The 13,408-nt window shown below is 40.8% G+C and overlaps 1 protein-coding gene across 6 annotated transcripts; it reads right to left on the reverse strand.

Moving 5' to 3' along the window:
• Positions 1–1,611: 1,611 nt before the first annotated feature.
• Positions 1,612–12,746, reverse strand: LOC124068272 (cytoplasmic polyadenylation element-binding protein 4-like). Of its 6 annotated transcripts, none has more exons than XM_046406380.1 (12): positions 12,595–12,746; positions 10,541–11,659; positions 10,317–10,415; positions 8,933–9,023; positions 7,569–7,619; positions 6,706–6,729; positions 6,134–6,310; positions 5,655–5,744; positions 5,435–5,553; positions 5,181–5,295; positions 4,905–5,086; positions 1,612–4,598 (listed from the first exon to the last, which is right to left on the reverse strand). In XM_046406380.1, the coding sequence occupies exons 2-12, from the start codon at positions 11,603–11,605 to the stop codon at positions 4,371–4,373; spliced, it is 2,241 nt and encodes a 746-aa protein (XP_046262336.1). In that variant the 5' UTR covers positions 11,606–11,659; positions 12,595–12,746; the 3' UTR covers positions 1,612–4,370. The 6 variants fall into 6 exon arrangements, with proteins under 6 accessions (XP_046262336.1, XP_046262335.1, XP_046262338.1 ...); XM_046406379.1 differs by having other exon boundaries at positions 8,933–9,026; XM_046406382.1 differs by lacking the exon at positions 6,706–6,729.
• Between the last annotated feature and the right edge of the window lie 662 nt (positions 12,747–13,408).

Consider the following 13,408-nt stretch of genomic DNA (forward strand, 5'->3'; position numbering starts at 1 on the left):
TCATTTACTGCTTTGCTGGTTGGACTTTGGGAAAAAAAGAAAACATCTCCACCAACAGAGTTCGAATCAATGCCAGGACCTGATAACAAAAAATCTAAATGTGAATATGATACTTTTACCCACGAGAAACAGTAATAGTTCATAGCTAATTTACGCTTAGTATGAATAAAGCATGTTGTGTGTCATATCCTAATGTCTAACAGTCTTGACTGCTACAATTTAAACTGAGATTACCCATTTTAAAGGTGTTGTCTTTTGGAAGCCAATCTGAAATGGTTATTGTGATAATGAACACAGCAACAGATTTGGGTCTGAAAGTGAAACAAATATTACCTCTGGGGTGACAACAATTCCAAAAAAAGTGACTCCACGTGGCAGACGGCCTTTGTGTAAACATTAGCAAACCAACAACAAATCACAAGAAAAAAGAAATAGTAAAAAGAAAATATAGTTACAATGAGAATATTAGCCAATAGTGTAACTGCAGCTCTCAGATTTTTTTTTTAACCTTCAGGCTGGGAACCACTGCCCTGTAATGTAACTGTGTACACCAAAAATAGTGATATTTTGTACTGGATTAATCTATAGGCAACAATTTCGCTAGTCCTAGCCAACTAGCTAGCATTACGGCTAACCTAACTAGCTAACTTAGGCCACTCTGGTTCAGCCATGGACTTGTTTCGAATTAATGTTCTTTATCTATGGCTTTAGCTAAAATTAGCATTAACAGCAACATTACACTGAACTCCTCCGCCTCTTGTCCTCTCAGTCGTCTTGGTTTTATTCAGGATGGGCTCTGACATCCACCTTCTCGGTGTTCCGTCCTCCGTTGTGACCTTCTTGTTGAGCTTTGGTAATTTCACTTTTAAAACGGACCGGCTTTTTACACCTCTACCTTTAAACCGCTTGTTCCCGCGCTCCTGGCCATGACGGATGGCTTCTGTCTGGTCTACATTCGGTTCCTCTTTTTGACTGGAGTCGAGCTGTGAGCTAAACCAGGGCACATAAACAGTCCTAACTGCCGACATCTTTTCCTCTCTCAACTGTAGAGACCGACGGAGGAAGCGCTTACTGTCGCCTTCGTTTCGCCGGTCGTCTCGAACATGTCCTTCATCTGTGTTCCCAAATTGTACTTGTAGAGCTGTCAGCCAGCAGGTGGCAGTACTATTAGAATAACGTAGCATCTCTGTGTCTTTGTTAAAAAAGAAAACAACAGAAGAAAAATAAAATAACTAAAAAAGCCATGTTTGTGAAAACTAAATTGTTTGTTAAATTGTTTTGTAAATTCAACTGACATCTGAAAAACTCCAGGTACATCAGTGGAAGAAGTATTCACGTCCTTTCAGCAGAAGTATGTTAGTATTCTTACCACAATGATGGCTACTTGAATAAAGGTACAGAAAAATAGTCCATACTGTACATACTAGTACATCAGTTTATTATTACTCATGCATTATTCTGCGAGTAGCGTTTTACTTTTGCAATTTGTCAAGTTGGAAGACATTTTAATTTGTAGTGTAGCTATATGAGGGCAAATCAATTAATACAGTCACAAAATACTGAAATAAAGGGAAAAATCTTAATTGCTATCAAACAACACTGGCCATAAAATTCTTCCTCACAGCTGTTTTATTCATTCAACATCTCACATTACAAATACTTCAAATGTATGCATACAGTTACAAACAGTTGGCAGCAAATGAATATATGACATTAGAACTTTGTTTTACTTCAATACTACAAACCAACTATAAAAACTGACTTGTTTTGTAGAGTAAATTAATAAGGAAGAAAATATAAAAATTGAAACTTAAGTATAAAGGTGAAATGACTTCATAAAAATCAAAATCAAGTAAAAAAAAAAAGAAAAAGAGAAAGAAAAAAGTTAATAAATATAACCTTCCCAACATACAATTAAAAACTATTGAAATTTTGCAATCAAGTAATACTAACAGACATAATCAATGTTCTTTTCATCTGAAAATGCGGAGCACAATACAGCAATTAGAAAAACTAGACACATCAACGAGTTTAACACATCACCCCAAAAATATAACAAAAATCTGATCAAAATGATAGTTATACATTTCAAATCGAAAATATAGCAAATGCTAAATACATTATCGACCTAGTATATACAATGTTTTCAATCACAGTAGCATGGTAGTAGCAAAATAAGTAAATAAGCACAAAACTAATGTTTTAAAAATAAATTCAGGTATAAATTAGATTTTTTTTTTCTTGTGGACATCAGCTTGAACAATAGTAAACAAATAATGGGAAAATGACTGCATGGTTTACATGGGATAAATGACTTACACTGCGGAGACTTGTTTCTGGAAAGAATAAGTATTGCACATCATGGCTCAAAGTTAACTTGCAACATTAAATCACATTCAGGTTATGTCCCAAAGCATGCCACATCACAAAGGGGGTCAAGTGATCAAGTCTTCTCACCTATGTCCTACTGAGTGTCCTATACATTACAAAACGCATCCAAGTGTTGTCACTGTGTAGATTGCATAAACATCATGTCCGTGTAAGGAAGGCAGACTCCATCATTTAAAGAGAGGCTACAAGAGAGGTGATCTCAAAGAGATAAGGAAAAGAAAAGTTTAAAAGGAAAAGGAGATCTAGTGCATTACATCAGGTCCTGCATTAACACTAGCCATGTTATTTCTGTAATACATTACGCATGCCAAGAATAAGTAGAACTTACAGGCAGTCCCAGAAAGAGGATCTAGATATTTAGTTGACATCCACTCCGGTGATTGAAGGGAAGTTTTCACATTGACCAAACATTTACCCTATTGATAATCTTACTGACTACACCTAGGAGAGAAATGTCGGAATATATTTTCAAGACTATCAAAATAAGTTTAGAAAGGTCTCGTCATGCCTTAGGATCCTGTAATTATGGTTATTAGGACAAAGAATAATCCATATATGACTGGCAATGATCGCCTTTTTTTTCTTTTATCTACAGAATCACACCAATGCACCAGACAATTGTCAGATTTACCAGCACTTAAATATATAAAAGCTAATTGAAAATTATATTAATATCATTCATTTTCTTTTTTAAATTAAGTTTACCATAAATGCAGATCTCTTAGTAACAAAGGTACAAAATTATTTTTCACCAAGTGAAAAAAATGAGGTATTGCAAAAGGAGTTCTCCCATCTGTGAAAAATGTGCCTAAAATGACTATTGAAAAAAATATTTAGAAAAGTAGTGCATAATAAATGTATATATGTTCATGACAAAATAATCGGCTATAAAACACTGTACAAAAATCAGCAGGCCATGTATAAAATAATATCTTTATCTCTGTGACAGCAAATTCTAGCTACTACCATTTTTAACCACAACACTTGTGATAGAAGCTCCAGTCATGGTAGAGCGTGCAGTGGTACACCATGAGGACAGCTCAGGGAGACTGGACTGTGCATTCCCATTAGTTTGTACTACATTAGCATGTTAGCTTCCAGTGCTAATATCCCTGACAATATAAAGTGAGTAAATACTACTGCCAATACCTGAGCCCTGAGGGCTGTGTCTTTATTAGCTGACACCCACAAATCAAACCTCCAGACAACTCTCGACTTTCCTCCGCTGGATGACAAGAGGACACAACATTATCCTGAAAACCCTCAGATCAACATCTGCTTTTGATGATGTGTTTTAGGCCAATCTTTGGTTTGCCCTTTCTGGTTACAAAGTGTCAACTTTTAAACCAAGACCTAAAAACTCATTCCAGCAATCTAAACATGTGTGCCAGACTGAGGGGAGATTTTGTTTTGTGACGTGGCCTGATGCTACACACTGAGCTTCTTGAAGAACTCATTCATCCGACTATGTGAAACGGTCTTGCTCCTCTGTTCAACCAAAACATTTGCACTCAACCTTTGGTAAATGGTACAGTTTTTCTCTAATCCTGCAAGCAAAAAGTAAGAAAATGCACCCTTCTTAAACTCAACTTCCATCGATAGTATACTGATTTAGGTATGATGAACCTCACTTAAATTTTATGTTACTCTTGACAACAAATGTAAGCAGCTTTGCCAGCTAACATGAAAAAAAAAAAAAGTACAGTCAAGTCAGAAAACATCTAAATCCAAATCTAATGCATCCATATGCTCATGCACACTTAAATTCAAAACGTAAATGGGATTTCACTCTCTTCTAAGCATTTGCTTCTTTTAGAAGGCCGAATTAAAAAATAAACTAAAAAATAAATTAAGCATTTTTAAACTTAAAAGAAAAGTGCATTTATTTTTCATATCATAGCCCATACCCCTTCCCCAACTACCCCTTTCTCTCAATCCCTCCCCTACCCTGCCATGTCTTCCTCCCTCGCCGTCTCGCCTCAGTTCCAGCGAAAGGAGATGTGTCGTGGTCGGTCCCCTCCCTCCTTCACCAGCGGCTTGTGAAACTCACGGCCAGCCCGGGAGTGGATGGCTGCCCAGCAATACTCACAGTAGTACTGCAGACACGTCACGTTGGCGCAGAAGAAAGGAGCAAACTTTCCCCCACAGCGGGTACCCTGGCACTCGTCACACAGTTGGTCGTCCAGGACATATGGCTTCACTTCGACCTGAGAAAGAGAGATGAAATGGATAACAGGAAAATTGTTATGACAGAAGATGAGAGAACCCGAGAACTTGAATCATATATTCAAGTATTAGATAGGTGACAGCAGCTTGTGAAGACAGCAGCATATTATCAGAAGCAGAACGTTTTTCCTGCACGGCTTTGTTGATTTCGGCAGAAAAAGTCTACAAAGAGTGTTTTGCTTTGAAAATTGACCAGATTTTCTATGTCTTTTGTGTGTGACTTCCTGCCTGGGTCAGCAAAGCAGCCATGCCACTTGGAATCAAGCAGTAACATCAGATGGACTCACCCGTTTATCAATCTCCCCGTGTTGCAGTTGAACAAATCGGGCACTAATGGCTGCAATGTAGCTTTGCTGATTGGAAAAGGCTACTCGCCCCGCCCCTTTTGGATACTTGAGTTCAGGGTCAGTGTCAATCCCAGCATAACACACTCCCCCATACAGACGGTCCATGATCATGGCAAGCTCCACTGGAATAGCCATATGCAATGCAAAGTTAACTGGATCAAAACAATTTCAGTTCTAAAAATGCAGTACATTTTGAGGATCACCACACATGCGTACCTGCACGTAGGGGACGAGGGACACCTCCAACAAAGATTGTTTTCCTCGGATCTAATGGCTGAGAGCCGTCCATTACAAAGTCACTGTCATTTAGGTTCCAGGGCCGGATCTGGACCTACAAAAACCAAATAAAAAAACCCCCAAAACATTAATTTCCTCTCAGTCAGGCTCCCTTCCTTTGTGAACAAGTTACATTGTGGATTGTGAAAGTAAAAACAGCTTGCTTAGCAAGTTGAGGAGAATGACAAACTCACAGGCTTGTCTTTGATGGTGGGACTGGAGACACAGAGGTACAGCTTGCCATCCTCTTGAATGCAGGCATCAATCAGGGCCTGAACAGAGCTTTCGTCTTGAAACAACAGGAATGCATATCCTGGAAAGATTGGACACATAGAACAATAAGCTCACACATCATCACAATGCTGTAGAGTCAACGCAATGGCCAAAACATAATGTTCAACTGGTCTGACTCACCTTTTGGAGGAAAATAGGACTTGCTCTCTGCCTTGTGGGGCCAGTCAACAAACAAGTGACCAAATCGGCGGAAACTGGCAGTGATTTCATCTGAAAAAGCGAACTCAGTCAGCAAATCAATCAGTAATTGTATGCAGAGCTCCAAGCCAAATTACATTTTGAGATTCATACACAGTATAGCTGAACTGAGGAGTTGTAAGAGTTACAAAACTGTGACCTTTACAAATAATTCTTAAAAATGCTAAACATCCCAAAATTTTTGATGCTGTGGAAAAACTACAATTACCGCCACACAGTTGTATGCCTCCACCAGTTAAGTTACATTTTACACCCATGTCTGTCCAGATTCAAAACAGACTGAATAGAGGCATAAAGCTCATTGTCTCAAGTAAGTTGCAGCTTTTGTTCTATACCAATTTGGACTAGAAAACTAGAGCAAGAAAAGCACTATAACATATGCTGCTATAACATGTCTTTACCTTCATCTATGTCTGGGGGCAGCCCACCGACAAACACCTTACGAGAATATCGCTCCACACGTTCACCATTGAGGTGAGGGAAACAGTGGGCTGAACCAAGGCCAGCAAGCCCCTGGTCACCTGACTCATCCTCTCCAAAAGGGCGCTCATCCTCCATGGGGAACAGAGATGAATGGCCTGGTGGAGAGAAAGTACTGGATTACACATAATGGTCAGGCTGAACTAAAATTCTTACCATTCTGAAAGTGTATTAATATTACAATGAGCAAGGAATTTGATTAGATGTAAATAAATTAAGTTGAGAAATGCATACAAAAGCAGATATGATTGTTATTTTTGATGACCCAGATTGAAAGCACAAGTATTATCCCTACTAGGCCCCAACAAGAAATCTTGCAAGATTTTATGCCCTACAGAAAAAGGGGCTTACCACTCTGACATTATTCAAGGCAGACTAATCAGTGAACAGGCAAACAGACAAACACAGATGCAAAACCAAAGTCATCATTTCAGAGGTCATTGCTGCTTTTAATATAACATTGAAGAAAACAAGACACATTCACAAGCTTTACCTCGTCTTCTGCCATAGCTTCTCGCTGCATGTAAAACACAAAACACTCTTGAAATGGCTTTTTTCTTTTAGGCACACAACAAAAACAAGTAAAACACTGCCAAGGCTTGAAATTAACCTGTTAGCTCAGCAGCCACAATAGCTACTGTATGTTAAAGTAACTGTCATTTTGAATTTCCACCAGCCAAATGTTTTTCAAAAAAAAAAAAAAACAGATAAAATATTTTTCACCTGTATGTGAGGCATAAACTAGACAGAAATCGCTAACCATATAACATGGCATGTAACTGTACCCAACAGTAAATGATTGCCTCATTAATCACTTGTGTAGAATCAACCAAAGAAACCCATTTGCTATCCTTGTGCTGCTGTGAAACTGAGAATTTTCCCACTACAGGACAAATATCTTATCTTTTCTTATGATCTGCATTTTTACTCAAGACTTCTTGTGCTACAAATTCAGAAACTCTGCATATGACTTAAGAAACATTATGTGAATCAATGTTCTTGAAAACCAAAGAGTTACGCAACTGCCTTTGACAGCATATGTACCATATATGGTATCATTTATTTGCTCTCTGCAGTCTCTGAACCTCCCTGACAACAGTATTAGTTCATGTTGTCTCATTTTCATGGAGCCATTTTTTTTGTATACCACAGTGACTCCCACAGAAGTTTAGAAAGGAATAAAGCAAGTGAAATTACTGGAACCCCTTGTTTTATGATGTGTGGTTACATGATACCCAGAGGTTTCTCTTTTGTTCTTGATTTTACGTAAAGGGCACTAGGACAATAAGGACAATATTTTGAGTCCTGACTTCTACACGCGGCACTGCATATTTGTATACATTACAACTTACATACCATTCATAGGTAGAGGCCCATCTCCACCCTGGTGAGAGAAGCTGTAACGTCCTACATGACAAAAAGAATAAAGGCCTCAGAACACTGTCATGAATTGATTTCCAGGAGGAATAATTGATTAAATTAATTTCCCTTATGTATAAATTGTTCCTTGACCCACTGAACCCATGTTGGAATGTTTTGAGGCAATGAATTTTGTGTTTGCAGGAAAAAAAAAAAAAAGAAAAAAAAAAAAACATAGCACACTTTTTGAAGAATTCAGCAGACAAATCATATCATGCCTCAGGTTATTCTTATATGTAAATAAAAGTATTTGTTAATTAAAAATTAATACTGGACTAAGTCCAAGAATGAGTGTTAGATTTAACAATTCAAATAGGTTCTTATTTAGGAAGCTGAATTGTATTGTAAATTAAGTATCGGAAAATACCTTCACGACAAACTGCACAAGGAACTGCCATTTGTCATCAAAAAGAAGTTTAAATAAGCTGGCCCAAATTAGCATCAGGTTGGACTACGTTGGAAAAAGCCTTCTTTTAAGAGTGATTGACAAATCTGAGTTGAAATGTTTTATTAATGAAAGAGTTAGTTGAGACCAAAGAGTCATGACAACAAAAGGCTCGAGGAGATTGTTTTAATGAGTTGTAGAGAACGAGACAGAAAGGTATTATAATGTAAGACAGAACTGTAACTAGTCTGAGTGGGTCTGATTCACACCATGTTCATATACTTGACTTCCAAATTTGGATACTTAAGAGAGATATATGTTATTATTACAGTAGACGCTAAGCTAAAAGCACCAAGTACATGCACATAGATGAGATGTGACGCAAGCTTCTGGGTAGCAAGAAAACACTGTGGTATGCTGGGCATGCTAACGCTTTGACCTTAGTGGCTACGATTAGGATATCAGCTTAAAAAAGGGTGTAAATAACACGTTCTCAAATCAATCTGAAACTTTTTTTTTTTGTAGACAAAAATAGTTACATCTTATACCTAGTGCTTGGCATCCAAGCTCAATACTTGAGTGGCAACCAAATTGCACCCGTAGCACCCATATGGCATCTACCAAAACTCATGTGTAATATTTTACCCATATAGACATAATCAATAAAATAGTTGACGAAAGCAACTCTATGACTACAATCAAACAATATTTGGGGTCCAATAAGCATGTCTATTCAATGTATTAATGGATATTCAAACTGAAGCTCTGCTATCAACACCATCAGTTGACAACATTGTGAAAATAATATTCAGTTTCTATTTTATGTGAAATACATGCAACAAATGTCTGCGTTTATCTCAAGCCGGCAGTGTTGAAAAACTATCCTTTGCTCACTGTTGTTAGAGTGGGAACCAACCTTTCAAGGAATCCTGCTCAGCCCTCATAATGTCAATCAGAGAGTTCTCCAGAGAGTGCATGCTGAAACCATCAAAGGACCGTGTTCTCTCCTGCTAAAAGAGAGAAAGACAACAATTAGCATCTTCACTTCCCATATCGCCATCCGAACAGCATGAGCTGCGTGAGCCCTGAAACAGTTTGCTATGATGCAAAGAGCTTATAAAAATACTGCAGTGGATATCCCCAAAGAGACCTTCAAAGAAAAGCACTGTAAACAGAAAATGGAGCTCAGAGTGTGTTACACAAATCAAATAGCATCAGACAAGAACATACACAACTTAAAGAGATTACAAAAAATCCTTTCACTTTGCCAATTTCATAACAACAAAAAAATGCTGCAATGAATACCCTATGGTAACGCAACCAAAAAACACAGAAACAGTATGATGAGTAATGCATATCGCAAATGAGGGAGCTGCACTTTGCATCTAAATGGGCCCAAGAGAGCATGCAAAGCTCCAGTAAAGCACAAGCCTTCTCAAATCAGGACGAGAGGTAGGCCATGTGATCAGAGCAGATGATAAGACTGCACTCCTTCAATGAAATGATCTAGATTAAACCTCAGAGCAAAAAGAACACACACAAGTAGTTTCAATTCATCTGTTTAGTTGGCTTAACAGTCGGATATCCTGTTTCGCTCAATAGCTTATTTGTTGCATTTGATACAGATGAGAGTGTTTAATAAGATTAACATCATTTGCGCCTGTAGGACAAACTAGACATGTTTACAACATATAAGACCAAGTCTAGTTTCATTTTCAAGTGAATGCTCGCTAAATTGAACTTAGTTCTCTTAGGCATCACACCAAGCAATTCCCTAAACACCACCCAACGTACACTGAGCAGCCATGACATTAAAACCACTGACAGGTGAAATTAATAAAATTAATCATATCTTTACAATGCAATGTTCTGTGGGGAAATCTTGCGTTCCTGCAATCATGTGAATGTTCTTTGGCGCACACCACCCCCATAAACACTGAAGATCAAATACATCCCCTCTCACGGCAACAGCTCTTCCTGTCAGCAGCATCCTCCCCCTGCTCGGCAATGCGCCCCATCTCATTTCAAAAACAGCTCAAGAATGTCTCAAGGAACATAACAACAGCCTGCAGACTGATCACATCCCAACCTAATAGAGAATCTGTGGGATGCAAGCCAAATGCACCCTCCCAGCTAATCAGCTGATGAAACCCCCCACCTGGAGGCCACATCATCAATGCACAGGACCTAAAGGATCCAATGTACCTAGTAACCACAAAATACCCCCAGAGGTCCTGTGTCCCTTCCCCTGACAGGTCAGGTGGGGCCTCCACATGTGATATTACCCGTGATAAGCTCACCTGGAAAGGGTAGACACTGTCACTGCGGCTCATACTGTCCTCCACCCAGCCCTTGTGACTGAAACCAGAGCCATTTCTGGGGAACTTCTGAGAGGGAAGCTGCAGGACAGTTGGATGAGTTTCATACACAACTCTTGACCAAATGTATTGTGTACCATCATATCAAATAATGCAAAGATCTACTAAAGATTTATTATGAGATGAATGATGAGAATCTCATCTACCTGGTTGTTAGGAAAGGACTTCTTCAATGGGGAGATTGAGTTAAGACCTGCCATCCCTCCACCTACTCCCCGTCGGTACTCTCGGACACCCTGCGTGCCTCCCCAGCCAGTATAACCACCAGGACTCCAAGAGGTGGATGTGGGCGTGGAGGGGCTCTGGTAGCTTCCCCAAGGTGAAGGGGGTTTGCTCTGTGCAGGATTAAGGTGGGGCAACTGGGTGAACGGTCCAGTGCGATGGGGATGCGGTGGGAAGGAGGCCTGGGGTGGGTGAGGGCTAGCTGGGGAGCGCCGGTGCTGCTGTGGGACGCCCTGACTGTGGGGGTGGTAGTGCTGAGGGTGGGGTGTGGGTGGGTGGTGCTGGGAGACTGGTCCAATCTGCGGGGAGAAACTTCCTCCTGCTCCAAAGCCAGGCCCGGCATGGTGAGAGAAGTTCTGAAACAACAGGGGAGGTCCGTTGGCACTGGAGCCTGCTGGACCAAAAAACCCTCCGACATCTTCCCCAACCACTGGAGACTGGGTGGATGGGACAGCAGGGGACCAGTTGTTGAAGCTGGTCAGAGAAGATGCAGAGGAGGTGGATTGTGCACAGCTTGTACCCATTCCCAGGCTGTCCTGGTAGTCAAACCCACTTAGCACTGGAGACTCCATCCTAAGCTTCTCCTTTCCACCACTGCTTTCCAAAGTACCTTTCTCCAATGAGCTGTCTTCAGGGAGACCGCCATCAAGCTCTCCTAAGCCTCCGCCAGGCTCCTGCTGGCTAGGAGACAGGCCCTGAGGTTGGGCCTGGACCTGAGACTTCTCCTGCATGTCCTGAAGGTCCAAGGCCTTGGACTTGTCTGACTCCAGAATTTCATCTTGCATGTTACTGTGTTGAGCTACAGCAGGGAACAGCCAAGCACTGCCCCCATTGGTGGAGCAGGTGTTGTTTATGAAGGAAGGGGGGCTGGGGGGGTTGGATGGGTGGTGAGGGTGTTGGGGTTGGAGGTGAGATGGGATCCTTACAGGGAAAGCAGATTTGTTACCGCTGCTGTTCTTCACCAGAACTCCAAACCCGTAGTCCCCCATTTAGGACACCCAGTATCTTCAATTCACTTTTTGGCTTTCACCGTCTTCTTTAACCTAAAATGTGAGACAAGGAGGGGCAGGAAGGGGTGACAGAAAGAATAAGGCTGTTACACCTCAATTTAATTTGGCCTCTGTGAAAGAAAAAAAAGCCTGGCCAAAGACCAGTAAGTGTGCCTGGGCTGCACCCTGTCTGGTCTTATGATGCAATCAATGAGATTAAATCACTGACTCGCTTGGCCATGGGAGGCCTGGATGAAATATAACACTCGAATAGCAGGGCAGGCGACCACGGAAAACACCCAGCCTAACCAGCGTAAGCAGCTAACAGCCTGGGCAGGTGAAGCTGACGTCTCCAAAGGTCGTTAAGCAGCTAGCAGTAAGCTAACAGCTGCTCCGCCACCTTCCATGTGTCCTATTAATCATGCACATCCCAGCAGTCAGTTTTAAGGTTCATCTAATGTATTATAGTGCATCCGTGAACGCTGAAACGCCGTGGCGGCTCACAGTACGGACACTTACCGAATAATCTTCCCTTTTCAGCAATGACCTCCTCATACGCAACCATTTAAATACAGGAAAATGTTGATGACGTCTCCTGTCTGTTCTGAATCTAGGGTAGTTCCCTTCACCAAGCTGCTAGGCTAGGATAATAGCCGATACCGCAGAGACGTTGTAGCATATTTGCAAACCAGCTGGGAAGCAATAAACGAATTCAATGGCTACAAAGTCTCAATAATTTTCAATAACGTACACGATACAGCTTTCAAAGACAACGCCGTGGAATTTTCTAAGACATGCCCAGCTAGCTGAAAGTGGTGTACGGCTCTTGAGACGACCTCGTCTGTTTCGTGTCCTGTATGTTCAATGTCACACAGCCTACCAATCCTTGTCATCTTTTTTCGCATCTCAAAATAACGCAACGCAACCTCGACCGCTGTCATAACTTGTCGACAAACATGTGTATTCGGTGATATGTCGGGCATAGCTACCTTCAGTTCGACGTCATGACCTTATCGTTTGGATGTTGCCATATTTTAGCGTTTTCCCTTTTTCTGCATTTCCTAGGCAGCCGGTGTAAATGGTCTCCTCTCTCTCCGAGATGACAGCTGGACCACTCGTGAGACACTTCCGTCTATGAGCCCCGCCCCTGTTCTGAGCCACCAGCCACTGTGCATCAGGATTTCCCTCAGGGGTCCCGCCCACTCACAGTAATATCTAACCTATGATTGGATGATTGCCCCCAAAATCACGCCCATAGCACTCTTTTTCTAATGAATGGCACATGCAGTAGACGTCTTCTCCCAAATAAGGACTCCTTGAAATCAATGAAAAGACATGTCGCGAGGGAAATACGTTTAAGATCCAAGGAAATTTTCCACTTGAAACCTCAGCTGATACTACAAAAGTATATTTTAATTTAAGAGTACTGTGAGTCGTTGCAGTGCAAAGGGTTACAATCCAATGGCTCGTATTTGCAACCATTTCAAATGCAGATGAGTGAATTTGGTTAGGCAAATATTTTTTTTTCTTCTTTCCTCAGCCTATAGCAGTTGTGCAGTGGTGTGTTGTGTCTTAGACAGGCCCTGTGAAAGCAATGATATGATAGATAGCTCCTTTTGTCAGATTTAGTTGTAACTCCAGTGGGGCAACTGGGCACAGTAAGGAACTGCATAGTGATATTACTAAAGTAAGCTGCTATTATTTTCAGTACATAATCAAGCTTGAGAGCTTGTTTAAATATACTTTGGTCAGCGCTGTGCCATATTCTGATTATACCACCTTATCATACCTTCACTTAGTAAA

Source organism: Scatophagus argus, chromosome 12, assembly GCF_020382885.2.
Source record: "Scatophagus argus isolate fScaArg1 chromosome 12, fScaArg1.pri, whole genome shotgun sequence".
In the NCBI taxonomy this organism is placed as follows: Eukaryota; Metazoa; Chordata; class Actinopteri; family Scatophagidae; genus Scatophagus; species Scatophagus argus.

Coding starts and splice junctions, on each gene's coding strand:
- LOC124068272 (XM_046406379.1), bottom strand. CDS start 11,605: ATGGGGGACTACGGGTTTGGAGTTCTGGTGAAGAACAGCAGCGGTAAC. Junction 10,416..10,540: donor AGTCCTTTCCTAACAACCAG/GTAGATGAGATT, acceptor ACTGTCCTGCAG/CTTCCCTCTCAGAAGTTCCC. Junction 6,311..6,705: donor AAGCTATGGCAGAAGACGAG/GTAAAGCTTGTG, acceptor TCTCTCCACCAG/GCCATTCATCTCTGTTCCCC.